Raw genomic sequence first — 15,207 nt, 5'->3', positions numbered from 1 at the left:
CAGCCATCCTAAAAACTGCCTCTCTAAACACCCGGAGGTCACCAACACTCAGCGACCTGACCCAGCCTGGCCTGAGTGACTAATTGTTCATCATTAAAGACCCTTGAGTTGGTGTGTGTGTATGAGAGAGAGAGAGAGAGAGAGAGAGAGAGAGAGAGAGTGTGAATGAGTGAGAGAGAGAGAGAGAGAGAGAGAGAGAGTGAGTGAGTGAGTGAGTGAGTGAGTGAGTGAGTGAGTGAGTGAGTGAGTGAGTGAGTGAGTGTGTGTGTGTGTGTGTGTGTGTGTGTGTGTGTGTGTGTGTGTGTGTGTGTGTGTGTGTGTGTGTGTGTTGTCTCTTCTGTGTATATACTAGGCCAGCAGTCCCACACATGGCTGGGATTTGAAACAGTGGAAACAGTGATATGAAGGTGAGTAATGTGTGGGTGTGTGTGTGCGTGGGTGTGTGTGCGCGATTGCGTGCATATGCTTGTGCATGTGCACATGCCTGTGCGTGGGTGTGTGCATACGTGTGTGCTGGACCGAAGCTGACACCTCTACAATGACAGGCACAGTTTAGTTCATTGCAAGATGAGTTATAACTACTACTACTACTACTACTACTGATAATAACACTTATTTCTGCTACTCTTACCTCCACTACCACTATACTACTACTACCACCACCACCACTACCACCACCACCACCACCACCACCACCAAAACACACCATTACTAATACTCTTACCACCACACCCACCACCACCATCTCCACAACCACACTACTACACCCCTCACCACCACCACCACATTACTAAACCCCTCACCATCAACACCTCTTCTCCCCGCAGGTATGAGAAGAAGCTGGAGAAGATACAGGAGATGTGGCGCGGCCGTCCTCTGTTTGAGATCTTCGACGGGTGGGAGATTCCGAGAGACAAGGTGGTGATCAACAGGAAGCTGGGAGAGGGGGCTTTTGGCACTGTGTATGGTGGGGAGTGCCTCTTTGACTCTCAGGGATGGGTAAGTGTGAGTGTGTGTGTGTGTGAGTAAGTGAGTGTGGGAGAGAGAGTTTGAATGAGTGATTTAGTGAGTTGAGTGAGTGAATAAGTGTGAGAGAGAGAGAGAGAGAGAGAGAGAATGTATTTATTATCTCTTCTCTTCCTTTCCTCTCTTCCCTTCACTGTCACCTCTCTTTCTCCTTTCTCTCCTGTCTTTATTCCCTTCTCTTCCCTTCACTGTCCCATCATCTCCCTCTCACTGTCACCCTCTGTTTCCCTTCACACTGTTTCCTTTCCTGTTTTTATTCCCTTCTTTCTCTTCACTATCCCATCATCTCCCTCATCACTCACCATTACTGTCCCATCATCTCCCTCTCAATATCACACACTGTTTCCCTTCACACTGTTTCCTTTCCTGTCTTTATTACCTTCCCTTCACTGTCCCATCATCTCCCTCTCAATATCACACACTGTTTCCTTTCCTATATTTATTCCCTTCTCTTCTCGTCACTGTCCCATCATCTCCCTCTCACTATCACACTGTCTCCTTTCCTGCCTTTATTCCCTTCCCTTCACTGTCTTCATCATCTTTCTCACCACCATCTCCATCTTCACTATCACCATCACTGTCCTATCATCTCCCTCACCATCATCCTTTGCCTCTACACACAGGTGGCGGTGGCGGTGAAGACACTCAAGTTAGGCTCCACCATATCAGAGAAGCTGGACTTTCTCTCGGAGGCGGAGATGATGAAGAACTTTGAGCATGAGAATATTGTCCATCTTCTGGGAGTGTGCACCAAAACAGAGCCTATTTATACAGTTATGGAGTTTATGCTTTATGGTAAGTGTATGTAATAATAATGATGATAATGTATGTGTGTATTGGGAATTGCGGTAGATACTTAGTGGAAGGTTTAAAATTAGTATATTAGTTTAGTAGTGTGTGTGTTTGTGTGTGAGTGTTAGGTAGTGTCTATTGTTGTATTCCTTTGCTGTGTTTTGGTAGGTGTTCTTCTGTTCTCTTGTTAAGTAATGGTTAGTCAAGTTATTTATTCACTAAGTCATCGGTGTGTTCATTTTTTCTTTGTTTTCACTCGTTTTGGAAGTTTTATTCATGCTAAATGTAAACATACTTGAAATAATGGTCGTTTAGCTTGTCTATCTTCACTCACTCAATCACTCTCCATTCATTCATTCATTCACTCACTTTTTTTCACTCCTTCATTCACTCACTCATTCACTTGCTTTCACTCTCCTTCATTCACCCACCCACCCACCCACTAACCCACTCACTCACCCACCCATCCACTCCTCCCCTTCTACAGGTGACCTCAAGACATACCTCCTGGCTCGTCGTAATCTTGTCAACGAGAAAAGCCGCAACGATGACGATGAAGTGAGCAACAAGCGACTCACCTCCATGGCCGTGGACATTGCTCGGGGCTTGGCTTACCTTGCCCAGATGAAATATGTGCACAGGTACGTTGGGAAATATGTACACAGTTGTGTTTGTATGGGAAATAATGTGCACAGGTGTGTTGGGATGGGAAATATGTGCACAGGTGTGTTGGGATGGGAAATAATGTGCACAGGTGTATTTGGATGGGAAATAATGTGCACAGGTGTGTTTGGATGGGAAATAATGTGCACAGGTGTGTTTGGATGGAAAATAATGTGTACAGGTGTATTTGGATGGGAAATATGTGCACAGGTGTTTTGTGTTGGGATGGGCTGGCAGGGAGGTGGACTGGCCGAGAGATAGATAGAGAGATAAAGAGCTGGTTAGATGGACATATAGATAAACATAGGATGAGAGAGAGAGAGAGAGAGAGAGAGATAAGTGAACAGAAACAGATAGATAGACAGACAGACAGGCACGCAGGTAAAGAGATAACAGAGATAGATAGGGACAGACTGAGAGAGAGAGAGATGAATATAGATACAGATAGATAGGTAGAGACAGGCTGAGAGAGAGAGATTGATGGAGAGACAGATAGATAGACAGACAGGCAAGGAGATAAACAGAAAATAGAATAGATAGGGACAGGCTGGCAGGGAGGTGGACAGGCTGAAAGAGAGAGAGATGGATAAAAAGACAGGTAAATGGATGGAGAGACAGACAGACAAGCACAGAAAACATAGACAGACAGGCAGACAAACAGACAGAGAGAAACAAACAGGTAGACACACAGAAAGGCAGACAGAAGTATGTTAGACAGTTGGAGAAACAGTTTTTGTGTTACTGTGTTGAATAAAAAGAAAAAAGAAAGGAAATAAGGGAAGAGAGAGTGTTTTGCTCTATTGTTGTGTCCTCCTGTCCTCTTTCCCATCTTCACACAATTTCCTTCACCTTCTTTCATTATATTTGCTTCCTTCACTCTCTTCCCTTCACTGTCTATCTTTATCATTGTTTTCCTCATCCTCCTTCCCCTCTTCACACAGTTTCCTTCGTCCTCTATTGTTATTTTTGCTTTCTTTATTCTCTTCCCTTCACTGTCTATCATTACTATTGTTTACGTCTCCAGTTTGCCTCACCCTCCGCTGTGTTTCAGGGACGTGGCCTGTCGGAACTGTCTGGTCAATGCGAATCGCATAGTCAAGCTGGCGGACTTTGGCATGACACGACCCATGTATGAAAATAATTACTACAAGTTTCATCGCAAAGGCAAGTTTTTTTTTTTTTTTTTTTTTTTTTTTTTTTTTCTCTCTCTCTCTCTCCTCTCCATCTTGGTGTTCGTTAACCCTTCACACTTCCTTCTGTCACCAAACCTGCTTCTTTTCATGCAGTTTTTTTTGTCTTCCTCCTCCTTGCTAACCCTTCACACTTTCTTCTTTTGCAAAACCTAAGTCTGTTTCTTCTATCATCAAACTTTCTTTCACCCCACTTTTGTCTTTCTCATTTTTGCTAACCCTTTACTCTTTCTTCTATTGCCAAACATTCTGCTTTCATGCCACTCTTGTCTTCCTCATACTCACAAAGTCATTCTTCTTCTATAATCAAACCTGCTTTTTTCCATGTCACTATTGTCTTTCTGATCCTAACCCTTCACCCATCCTTCTGTCACGTAAACATGCTTCTTTCATGTACATCTTCCTAATCCTCAACAAGCCTTCACTTTTCCTTGTCACTGGTAACACTGTGTCCCTCCCCCAGGAATGTTGCCGGTGCGCTGGATGGCCCCTGAGTCGCTCACAGAGGGCGTCTTCACCACCATGAGCGACATCTGGTCCTATGGTGTGCTGCTCTACGAAATTGTCACCTTTGGAGCGTTTCCCTTCCAGGTGTGTGTGTGTGTGTGTGTTTTAGGTCATGTATGTGTGTGTATGTATTGAATCTCTCTCTCCTCTCCTCTCCTCTCCTCTCCTCTCCTCCTCCGCCTCCTCCTCCCTCTCCCTTCATTCCTTCATTCAGTCTTCCTGTGTGTGCGTGCATGCGTGCGTGCGTGTGTGTGTGCGGGGGTGACCTGAGTTAATGTGGGCCTTGTTTTGGCTTCCAGGGGTTGACCAATGACCAGGTGTTAGAGCATGTCAAGGCTGGTCACACCATTGCTATTCCTCGAGGAGTCAAGCCACAACTGTGAGTAGTAGTAGTAGTAGTAGTGGTAGTAGTAGTAGTAGTAGTAGTAGTAGTAGTAGTAGTAGATGGTTTAAGTAATTGGTATAGTGTCTTTGATTTACCTATCTGTTGACAATTCTTAGATCTGAAGTAGTTGTGGTAGAATATAAGTAGTAGTAGTAATAGTAGTAGTAGTAGTAGTAGTAATAGGAGTTAATTTCATTTCTTGTTAATTTTAGTTAGTTTTTAAGTTGGAATATATCTTTAACACAATTACACACCTCTTTCTTTCTTTCTTTCTTTCGTTCTTTCTTTCTTTTTTACTTGTTCTCCTCCTCAGTCTGTTATCCTCTTTCTCCTTTACTCACACTGTTCTTATCCTCCTTTTTCCTCAATAACCTATTCTCTCTCTCTCTCTCTCTCTCTCTCTCTCTCTCTCTCTCTCTCTCTCTCTCTCTCTCTCTCTCTCTCTCTCTCTCTCTCTCTCTCTCTCTCTCTCTCACACACACACACACACACACACACACACACACACACACACACACACACACACACACACACACACACACACACACACTGATACCTGCCGTCCCACACAGGGATATGCTCCTGCGTCTGTGCTGGCACCGCGCACCATCCCGCCGGCCCCCTATTCACCAAATCATAGAGCAGCTCACCAGCCACCCCCGCCTCATCTCCCCATGCCTGGACAGCCCTCAGTCGTCCGTGCAGTGCGAGGACACCCGGTCACTGGAAATAATCCCCGACAAGACGCGGAAATCATCGCTGTCAATTAATCACCGCCTGCAGAACATGGCACTTCCTTCCAGTCGCCGCCGGTCAATGAGTGGCAACATGGTGATGAATGTGCCGCCTCTCACCACCAGTTTGAGCGAGGATGGGATGATCGTAGCGGCACACTCGGATCTCGACGCCCTGAACCTCAACCATGTGATGCTGGAGGAGGGGGAGCCAGGAGAGGACCCATTACTCCCTCCTGCACAGTATGTCTCCTCCCGGTACGTCTCACTGGCTCACAAGGAACAGCACAAGGAGCGGGAGAGTCTTGTGGGAGGTCATGAAGGGGACTACTGCACCACTGACATCTCCCGGGACTTGTGGACTAATGTGACCCCCGTGTGAGGCAGTGGTGGTGGTGATGGTGGTGGTGGTGGACCAGCGTGGCGCCAAAGTGTGGTGAAGTGAAATGCTGGTCATTCTCTGGTCACTTTTTTAGTTTGTAGTGTTGGAAGTGGCAGTGTTGTCACTCACTGAACTGTGACGATGATGATGATGATGATATTCCTGCATGACACAGTGGAGGACTTTCTCTTTCTCTTTTCTCTCTGTCTTTTTCCTCCTCTCAGTTTTTTTCCCTAGTATCTTCAATCATTTGCTTCATTTTTCCTTTTCTAGATGGAGGTGATAAAGAGAAGTAAAGTTCTCTCTCTCTTTCTCTTTCTCTTGTTCTCTCTCTCTCTCTCTCTCTCTCTCTCTCTCTCTCTCTCTCTCTCTCTCTCTCTCTCTCTCTCTCTCTCTCTCTCTCTCTCTCTCTCTCTCTCTCTCTCTGTCTATGCATCTTTCCTTTCAGTCTCCAAATCTCCAAGATGAGCCTCATTTTTTAAGTTCAGTTCCTAAGGTGATGACTTCTCAACCTCATTCCTGGGTTGTGAGTGCTGGTTCCCCTCCTCCTCCTCAATCTCTTCTCCTCCCCCTCCCCCTCCACCTCTACCTCCACATGTTCCTCCCACTGTGTTCAGCAACTTCAGTATTATGTCATTATGCAAGGGATGTGTATGCAAGCTCTGATGCAATTACCACTCCACTAAATAAGCTGCTCTGTGTGCCAACTCTCAACAAGAAACCTCGCGTACGTGTGTGCGTGTGTGTGTGTTGCCGGTGACTCAGGGCTGCACCTCCATTCCTGGCCGAGTGTCTGGCCGGCGGAGGGGTAGGGCCGAGGCAGGGGGCAGAGAGGCCGCCACATGCCCTCCCCTGCTAGGGACTGATTGAGTGATAGTGTTCAGGATCACCAAGGCGTCTCCTTTCTTGCCTGTTAGTCACGGAAGCCTTTGCGTCACACAGCTGTCGCCAAGATGCCGCGCTGCCGCCATCACTCTGCTAAGACGCTGCCTGCCGCTCAAGATGCAAGGAACAGATGCGCCGCAGCAGCAGCAGCAGCAGCTTGCAGTCCACCACACGCCACGCCGAGCTCAATGCTTAGTGAGTGTCAGGGCGGCAGGAAAGGGAGGGACCGGCTGCGGCAAGACACCACCACACAGGGCTTTGTTGTCATGGCAAAGTGAGCAGCAGCTGGGCATGTGTGTGTGTGTGTGTGTGTGTGTGTGTGTGTGTGTGTGTGTGTGTGTGTGGCGTACAGCCTGGGCCCTGCGGCAGTGAGTGGTGAGAGCAGTGTGTGTGTGTCTGGCAGTGTGTGGAGGAGCAGCTCACTGCACCACAACAACACATATACGGGTCTTGAGGGTTGATTGCTGCCAGCAGGAGCTTGGAGTGTGCCCTGGTGTGTGTGTGTGTTTGTGTGTGCATACATGGCGGCAGGGGAAGCCCTGTGCCGCTGTGGTTGGTATGTGCTAGGCACACGACTTATAACATGATGTACAGTAGTGTAGTGATAGGGAAACAGTCACACTGCATCACTCCTGTGTACATTTTCTCATCCTCATCACTCTCCTGCTGGTCAGTGTGGGAGGCAATTGCACCTCACCACGTCAGTGTTCACCAGGTGTGTGGGGCGAGGGGTGCGGGTGCGAGGGTGGGGAGTGGCAGGCGCTGGGGCACTGCGGGGCATGGGGTGAGGCAGGAGGCATGGGATGGGGTATGGGGCTGTGCAGGAGCAGACTAGGGTGCTTCGGGGGGTCACCGCCACACGCCAGATGCTTCTCAGCAGTGTGCGGGGCCGGGTAGGGGCTTTGGGGGCCGTGGCGGCGTCCCCGGCCGTCTTGGCTCTTCAGGGACTCGTTACTCGCTTGTAAACCAAAAGTGACATTTTATATTGTGTTTCCACGTGCAGAGTGTGGAGGGAGTTGCCTTCACCAACATGCAGGGGAGGTGGCACTGGCTGGGTGTGTCTAGAGGCTAGGGTGAGGGAGGAATGGGTGGTGGGGTTTAGGGTAAGGGTGTGTCTGGGGGCCTGGGGTGAGCATGAGGGTGTGTGCTGGTCATACAAGGCAGCTGGGGCACCCTGGACACAAGCCACCAGGACACCCACCTCTGACACTTTCCCCACAGTCACCTTGCTTTGGATTAATACAAAAACCTACAAAAAAACGTGCAAACAAGAGTCAGGGGCATTTGATTATTAACGCTTAACAGGACGAGGTGCGGGGAGGCCATGGAGGAGCTGAGTGGTGGTGGAGGCGAGGGACAGAGCAATGAGGCAGCTGCTGACACGCATACTGACTCACTATTGTCAACTCACAGACCAGACTTCACTGAGTAGGCGAAGGAAGGTACAGAAAGGCACGAGGCAGCTAGACAGTCCATCAATGCATAAGGAAAGGAATTTGAAGCTTGCAAAACAGTGAGGACGAGGAAAAGGAGGAAAAATAAATCCGATAGAAAGACAAGAGACACTTCAACAGTGTATCGCTGAATGAGAAAAGGGATTAAAAGGTTTGGTTAGGTTATAAAGTTCAGACAAACACTTCCGAATCATTATCTCAAACCAGACTGAGAAGCAAGCTGTTAGAGGGTCATTTAGTCTGCCTTTGGATAAAAACAGACAGAGGGAATGAACTAAAAAGCTTATTGGATGGATGAAATGGCTTAATCCAGTGAGTTTAGTGAGAGAATTAAGAGAGTAGAAGTGTCAGTACTAGTACAAGTGTCTCTTGAAGTCACAGTGTTGATTCTAGGGTGTGTTGATGTGATAAATGCAAGTCACCTGCCATCACAACCACTCACCTCCATCCTGACCTGTCCTCTCACCCATTGCTCATCTCTCATCGCTGCAAAGTGCCAACATACACCCCATTAAGGCTGGCAGATATCCTGTGTGTGTGTGTGTGTGTGTGTATGTGTGTGTGTGTGTGTGTGTGGGAGTGTGTGGAGAGTGAGGGAGAATGGAGGAGTGAGGAGGGAGGGAAGGAAGGATGGAGAGTTATATCAAGAAGTTCCTTTTATAAAGTATTAATTAATTAACTGTGTATTCGTAGATCAATGTTATTTATGAGCAAGTGTGTGGCCGTGTGCTGGGCCACTGCCACGCACTCTTAACTTATGTTCAAAGTAGAGAATATTTATAGAACGCACACACTTTGCCTGCACCGTGCCCTGGACATGCTGGCTGGGGTGCTGCAGCTCGGGGTGGCCTGGGCTCATCATGCACGCTATGTTCTCCTGTAGACTGACAGTAAAGTAATATCACCCTTGTAAACAAACCGAGAACTTCTCATTCTGCTATCATGGGTCACACGCAAACTTAAGTATTGTTTGAAGGAAGTAGAGAAAAAAAACTATCATTATCTTTGCTAGAGAGAGAAAAAAAAAAGATCATTATCTTTGGTGTGTGACATATTGCAAAGCTCCATGCATGTCCATTTTTTGTTCAGCAGTGTCTTTTAAGCATCATGCTAGCTGAAATAAACATCTACTTTTGTCTATCACTCATCTCTAAAAACTTCACTTCCTAAAATCTACTGTAAGTTCCACAGTCACTTGTAACCTCTGGTACAATCCATGCATTCCTTCCCTAGTCCTGCAGGTAAAAGGTCTTGATTCATTGATACCAGTGTTAAAAGTTTCTGTACAGTGGAATAATAGAGTCGGAACCAGAAAAATTGAGGTGAATATTAACGTATGAAAAGAAGTATCCACAGTTTTTGTTTACAAGGGTGACAGTTGTGTACACAGTGGCATTCACTAACCAAGGAGGGAGATACTTTGATAATTCACTAGTAAAAGATTTGCTTCACAACAGCGGCCCCCAAACACCCGAGGAACAACACTGCAGCGGGCGTGTGTACAGATGTGTGGTGGTGCAGGTGTGTGTGTTCATATGTGTGTATATACAGTACCTTGGTTTATTATGCAGCTTGTTGTGGCGTGTGTGAGTGTGTACATGTGTGTGCATGTGTGTGTCTGGACTGAAAGAGAACCATGTATAGATTCTATTCACTGTATGGTGTGGCAGTCAGTCAGTCAGTCAGTCAGTCAGTCACCAAACATTGAGTACGTTGTGCATTTATATGTTTGCACTTGCATGCTTTTATACCGAGTAAGATTCAAGTGTTTACTGTAAGTGGAGGAAGGCCTGTCACCTCTCCTCCACTCCACACTACCCCCTATTTCACCACAAAAAGCCGAGGAATGAAAATGAAAACGCTCTTACAGAATTTACGTATCGTGTGTGTGTGTGTGTATGTGTTTGACAGATGTGCTAATGTGAAAACTCTTAACCTGGTATAAGCCTGAGTGATGAAAAGGCAGAGTTATATATGTATATTTGTGTGTGTGTGTGTGTGTGTGTGTGTGTGTGAGAGAATTAACATTTTTCTATGCTTTCAAAAAATAGTTCAGATCACCAGTTTTCCTGTTCTTTCACCACACATTTCTTTCTTTTCTAATGCAATAGGAGAAGCTGGCCAAGGACAACAAAAATATATAAAAAAAAGACCCACTTGATTGCCAGTTCCTTTACAGAGCAAATAGAGTTAGCCAAGACTGGAACAAATGTCTTATACCAGGTTAGTGTTTTCCCAGCAGTACATCACGACCACTGCATTCAGGAAGCTGCTCTCCATTTGATTCTGTTTCCTTGACCCTTGTTGAGAAGAGTGAAGACTTTGTTTACTCATTGGCACTGTGTTTTGACGAGTTGCCTTGTTTGTGTTTGCTTGAGTCCTCCCTCTGGTCTCCTCGCTGTAAAAGAGATAGCAAGAATATGTGAGTGTTTTATGGTGTGTGTATATGTGTATGTATTTAAGCTGCCATTTTATTATTTATTTAAAGTTGTGTGTGTGTGTTTTTTAAGTGTGGAGTCATGCTTTTATGTTTTTCTTATTTATTTTGTGTGTGTGTGTGTGTGTGTGTGTGTGTGTGTGTGTGTGTGTGTGTGTGTGTGTGTAATTCACTGTTTGATCTGCTGCAGTCTCTGACGAGACAGCCAGACGTTACCCTACGGAGCGAGCTCAGAGCTCATTATTTCCGATTTTGGGATAGGTCTGAGACCAGGCACACACCACACACCGGGACAACAAGGTCACAACTCCTCGATTTACATCCTGTACCTACTCACTGCTAGGTGAACACCACCTACACGTCAAAGGAGACACCCAAATATCTCCACCCGGCCGGGGAATCGAACCCCGGTCATCTGGCTTGTGAAGCCAGCGCTCTAACCACTGAGCTACCGGGCCGTGTGTGTGTGTGTGTGTGTTTGAGGTAGTAAGGTACAGGATTTCCAGATGTGTTTGCCTGTTTTATTTATTTATAATGTATAAAGTCCTGGTGTGAGTGTGTGTGTGTGTGTGTGTGAGAGAGAGAGAGAGAGAGAGAGAGAGTGTGTGTGTGTGTGTTGAGAGTTAACTGTATTTTACTAATGTTTTATTTATTTATATGAAGTAGAGTCCTCATATTGTCAGAGAGAGAGAGAGAGAGGCAACAAGGACAGTACCATGGGAAGACTCAACGTTCAAAACAAGCAACAAATCAAGTAACAAAGACCAAAACTCAAAGAAACACATCACACACCAAAACAGCCAATAACAAGCAAACCAAAACAAACTGCCATGCTGGTGAAGGGGAAAAAAAAAAAAATAAAAAAACTTCACCAAACCTATAAAATTTCCCTCCGGTCAGATTCATTTCCTCCAGACACTTAACATTTTTACATCACCAATCGGGAAATGCAAATGGAAGGAAAAATTAAATAAAATAGAATAAATAAACTCAGCCAGTCAATCAGTCAGTCAGTCAAACAGTCAAGTCAGTCAGTCAGTGTAAAAGAGATAAGAGAGTAAGAAAAAAAAATAGGAAAAAAAAAAAAGATAATTATAACCTTGCATCTGTGCATGTGAGGTTAGAGAGAGAGAGAGAGAGAAAGTTTTATTTGTGCAATTATTTTTATTCAAAGCACTATCTTCCCCCCCTAAGTCTTACTATGATTATCGACCTAAATTATCAATATATTGCTCAATTTGTAAACAGGAAATGCTTGAATGTTCATTTACCAACTAATAAATAAAAATGTAGATAAAAAATAACTTGTGTATATTCTATTGTAACCTTAAAGTGTGTGTGTGTGTGTGTATTTACCTAGTTGTATTGTACAGGGTTCGAGCAGGGCTCATAGTGTCCTGTCTCCATATCTCCATTTATTTAGTTTTTCTTTAAAGTTATGTACACTATGTGCTGTAACAATTCCATTATCCAATGCATTACATTTTTCCACCGTCCTGTGTGGAAAATGTATTTTCCAATATCCTTCCAGTTAGCACCCACGGCCCATGGCTGGTGGGTGTCTATTTTCTTCGCTCCGTTCTGTATGAACAAAGCCCCTACAAAGAAGAGAAGTGCTGAGGTCCTCTCTGAGGAGCACACCTTCACGGCCTCCCCTGTGGATAGCCAGGATGCCTATCTTCTGGCAGGCCAGCCAAGGGAGACCATTATTCATGTTAAAAGGATAAAATTCCTGTTGGTGGAGCGGAGAAGCTTTGTCTCCCTGCCACCGCTGACCACATGGCCTTCCCTGACCTGACCAGACAAAGGATCAACCCCCGCACCCCTGCTGCTGCCTCCGCCTCTATGGACTCACCACCCTTGTCTCCAGGCCTGCAGGACGACATGGATACTGACGCCGCCTCTCGTGCTTCCTCACCTCAGCTGGGCGCTTCCTGTCACTGTGTGAGGTTTCCCGAGGGGCACGGAAAAACTCTGGCCCAACTCTACGAGTGGTTCCTGGCGCTGCTCAAACAGCACCCGTCCTTGGAGCCACTCTTGAAGGAAGGTAGGCGCAGGCCGTACCTGATGGTCAACCATCGGTAGGCAGCATACGACATGTTGGTGAAGGAGGGCTTCCTCAGCCTCACCATGACCCCAGCGGACCCTGACGCCCGGCAGCAGATGGTCATCGTTCATGGCATGTCTACCACCATCAATGTTGACCTTTCCACGCCAGAGGCTTTCCTTTGGCTCAAGAGGCGCGTCGTCGCAGGTGAGCCCCACCCTCAGCTCCTGGGCCTCATTAAAGGGGCCGTGCCCAGCTCGGTGCACCTCCACGGCCTGGGCCGCTTCCACGTGGGTCTGTGCACCCCTGAGCTTGACCTGTGCGGCCACTGCTGTCGGTTTGGGCATCAGAGCTGGAAGTGCAAGACGGCGCTGCACTGCAGGTACTGTTCTGGGAGTCATCCTTCCTTCCTGGAGAAGATACGTGCTGGCACCAGAGTCATCCCGCTGTGTTGCAACTGTAGGGGCGATCACAACACCTCTTCGCTGCTGCCCTGCTCAGCCCAGGCCCATCAGGGAGCCACAGACCCCCGGCACCACTGTCGCCCCCTCCAGGGTGGTTTTTCGGCTCGCCCCAGCTCCGCAACACAATGCTTGGGCAAATGGCGCCCCGTCCTGGTCCGACTTCCCTGCTCTGCCTCTGCCAGCTGCCCAGCCATCAGCATTTCTGCCCCTGCTTGGCACAGCTGCCCCAGCCCAGTCTGGGGTGGCTCACCCTCTCGTCCCTGCCACACGGCCACCTGTCCCTGTGCCACGCAGGACAACCCCTTATTATGCTGCTGAGGATGCAGTCCCCGCATCACAGGTTGGTGTGCCTGCGACCCTCCAGGACGTGGTGCAGCTCCTGCTAGGAATCCAGGCCGAGGTCAGGGACTTGCGTGTGAGGGTCACTGCCTTGGAGCGACAGCGGGACGCAGCGAGCCCTTCGCCCCAGCCAGCGCCCCAACCTGCCCACAAGAACCAGCCCCAGAGTGTGCTGGCCAGCCCCTGGCCCCAACCAGTGTCTGCTACTGTCCAGCCTGCCCCAAATAACAAGCCCCAGAGTGCGCCAGCCAGTCCGCGGCCCCAGCCAGTGTCTGTCCCGGTACATCCTTCGCCCCAGTCTGCCCCTGATAGCCAGCCCCAGGGTGTGCCGGCTAGTTCTCGGCCCCAGCGAGTCCAGCCACCGGCCCCAGTACAGCCACCGCTCCCGCCAGCCCCGGTCCAGCAGCTGTCTATGCCGGACTGCACGCCTCCGCGGTCTGGGTCCCCTTATGTAGAGGTGGACCTGGTATTGGATGACATGGACATGGATGAGGAGGAGTGGGTACCCACGGCTGCTCGGACTCTGGACCGGCTGGAGGCCAAGCTCGCCGCTGTGACAGAGGGGTTCACTTGGGTGCACCAGCAGGTATCGCTCTCCCAGGTTGGCGGTGCGGGAGAGTAAGGACGCTGTGGTGGCAGGACGTGCTTCACCTTCGCCTCCTGACGCACTCTTAAATCCTTTTTGTCCTATGTTTAGGGGGTGGTCGGCATGACCCGACCCCCTCCCTTATTGTATGCACTTCTGCAACAATAAAGTTATCAATCAATCAATCAATCAATCAATATCCTTCACACACTGCCTCATCCTGATCTTTTCATGTTCTCTTGTCCTTCTATCTTTTTCCGCCAACAGCACCAGGTCTTCTTTGTCTATCTTTTCAATATAATTTACTATCCTATACATTGTTATTAGATCCCCTCGTTCTCTTCTATCTCGTAAGGTTGGGAGTCCCATTTCCCTCAGTCGTTCTTCATATGTGAGGTCCTTTAATTCCGGCACCATCTTTGTAGCAATCTTCTGTATCTTTTCCAATTTTCTTATATCCTTTTTAGAGCTCGGAGACTATACCACTGTTGCATATTCCAGCCTTGGGCATATCATGCTTGTGATGATTTTTTTTTTTTTTTTTCATCATGTCTTCATCCATGTAATGAAATGCCACTCTTATATTAGTCACCATCTTATATGATTGTCCATATCTTTCCACAAGTTATAGGAGAAATCTAGGGAGGTTACGCATCCTAATCCTTCATTTAATTTGTGAAGGATGATTTCAGCGAGGAAGATGAGGTGTTGAGGGAAAGAGCGTTGTCCTGGTGCGTCCCTCCCTCCTCACTCCGCCAGCCGTGTCCATGGAGCTGGTTGATCTGGTCGTGGTAGTAGTATAGTAATAAAGCAGTAGTAGTAGTGGTAGTAAAGTAATAAAGCAGTATTTCCTCTGACAATTTATTTCAGTAGGCTTGACCGTAAGAACTCAATCATCTCCCGGCGCACTTCTTAACCCACCACGTCCATGCATCAGCTATATAACGCGTTTTTTTTTTTTTTTTTTTTTCTATGCTGCCAAATCGCCATGTTAATAATTGCTATAATTACTTCCTCCGTATACAGATTTGAGTCGTTGATTTTACCCTCTAGAGTCTAGACTCTAGACGAGAGAGACAGGGAGAGGGAGTGGAGGGCTTACAAGGTCGGTCAAGTCACACCAGACACCGCCAAGCTCCCCCGGTGACAGATTGTGTACCTAACATTCGTCAGTAGAGTATAACTGAAGTTGTTTAGTTTTTTAAGGGTGTTTTTAAGGTTCTAGGTACAAATTAACAACATTTCTGCATTATTAAGAGGAGAAACGTAGTCTTGGTAATCCGACTAGTCATCTCTGTGGCCTTGCAAAACAATCG

At 47.3% G+C, this 15,207-nt stretch overlaps 1 protein-coding gene across 1 annotated transcript in view; it reads left to right on the top strand.

Annotated features, from left to right (window-relative positions):
- Positions 1 to 10,430, top strand: part of LOC123502663 (atrial natriuretic peptide receptor 2-like) — a 53,025-nt gene extending 42,595 nt beyond the window's left edge. Inside the window, 7 exon segments of the mRNA XM_045251832.1 lie at positions 828 to 999; positions 1,650 to 1,821; positions 2,306 to 2,459; positions 3,533 to 3,645; positions 4,135 to 4,262; positions 4,478 to 4,557; positions 5,136 to 10,430. Of these exon segments, the coding sequence (XP_045107767.1) occupies positions 828 to 999; positions 1,650 to 1,821; positions 2,306 to 2,459; positions 3,533 to 3,645; positions 4,135 to 4,262; positions 4,478 to 4,557; positions 5,136 to 5,679 (1,363 nt within the window). The 3' untranslated portion in view covers positions 5,680 to 10,430.
- Positions 10,431 to 15,207: the final 4,777 nt, after the last annotated feature.

This window comes from Portunus trituberculatus, chromosome 12, assembly GCF_017591435.1.
Source record: "Portunus trituberculatus isolate SZX2019 chromosome 12, ASM1759143v1, whole genome shotgun sequence".
In the NCBI taxonomy this organism is placed as follows: Eukaryota; Metazoa; Arthropoda; class Malacostraca; order Decapoda; family Portunidae; genus Portunus; species Portunus trituberculatus.
This window is presented reverse-complemented; position numbering and strand designations above follow the sequence as displayed.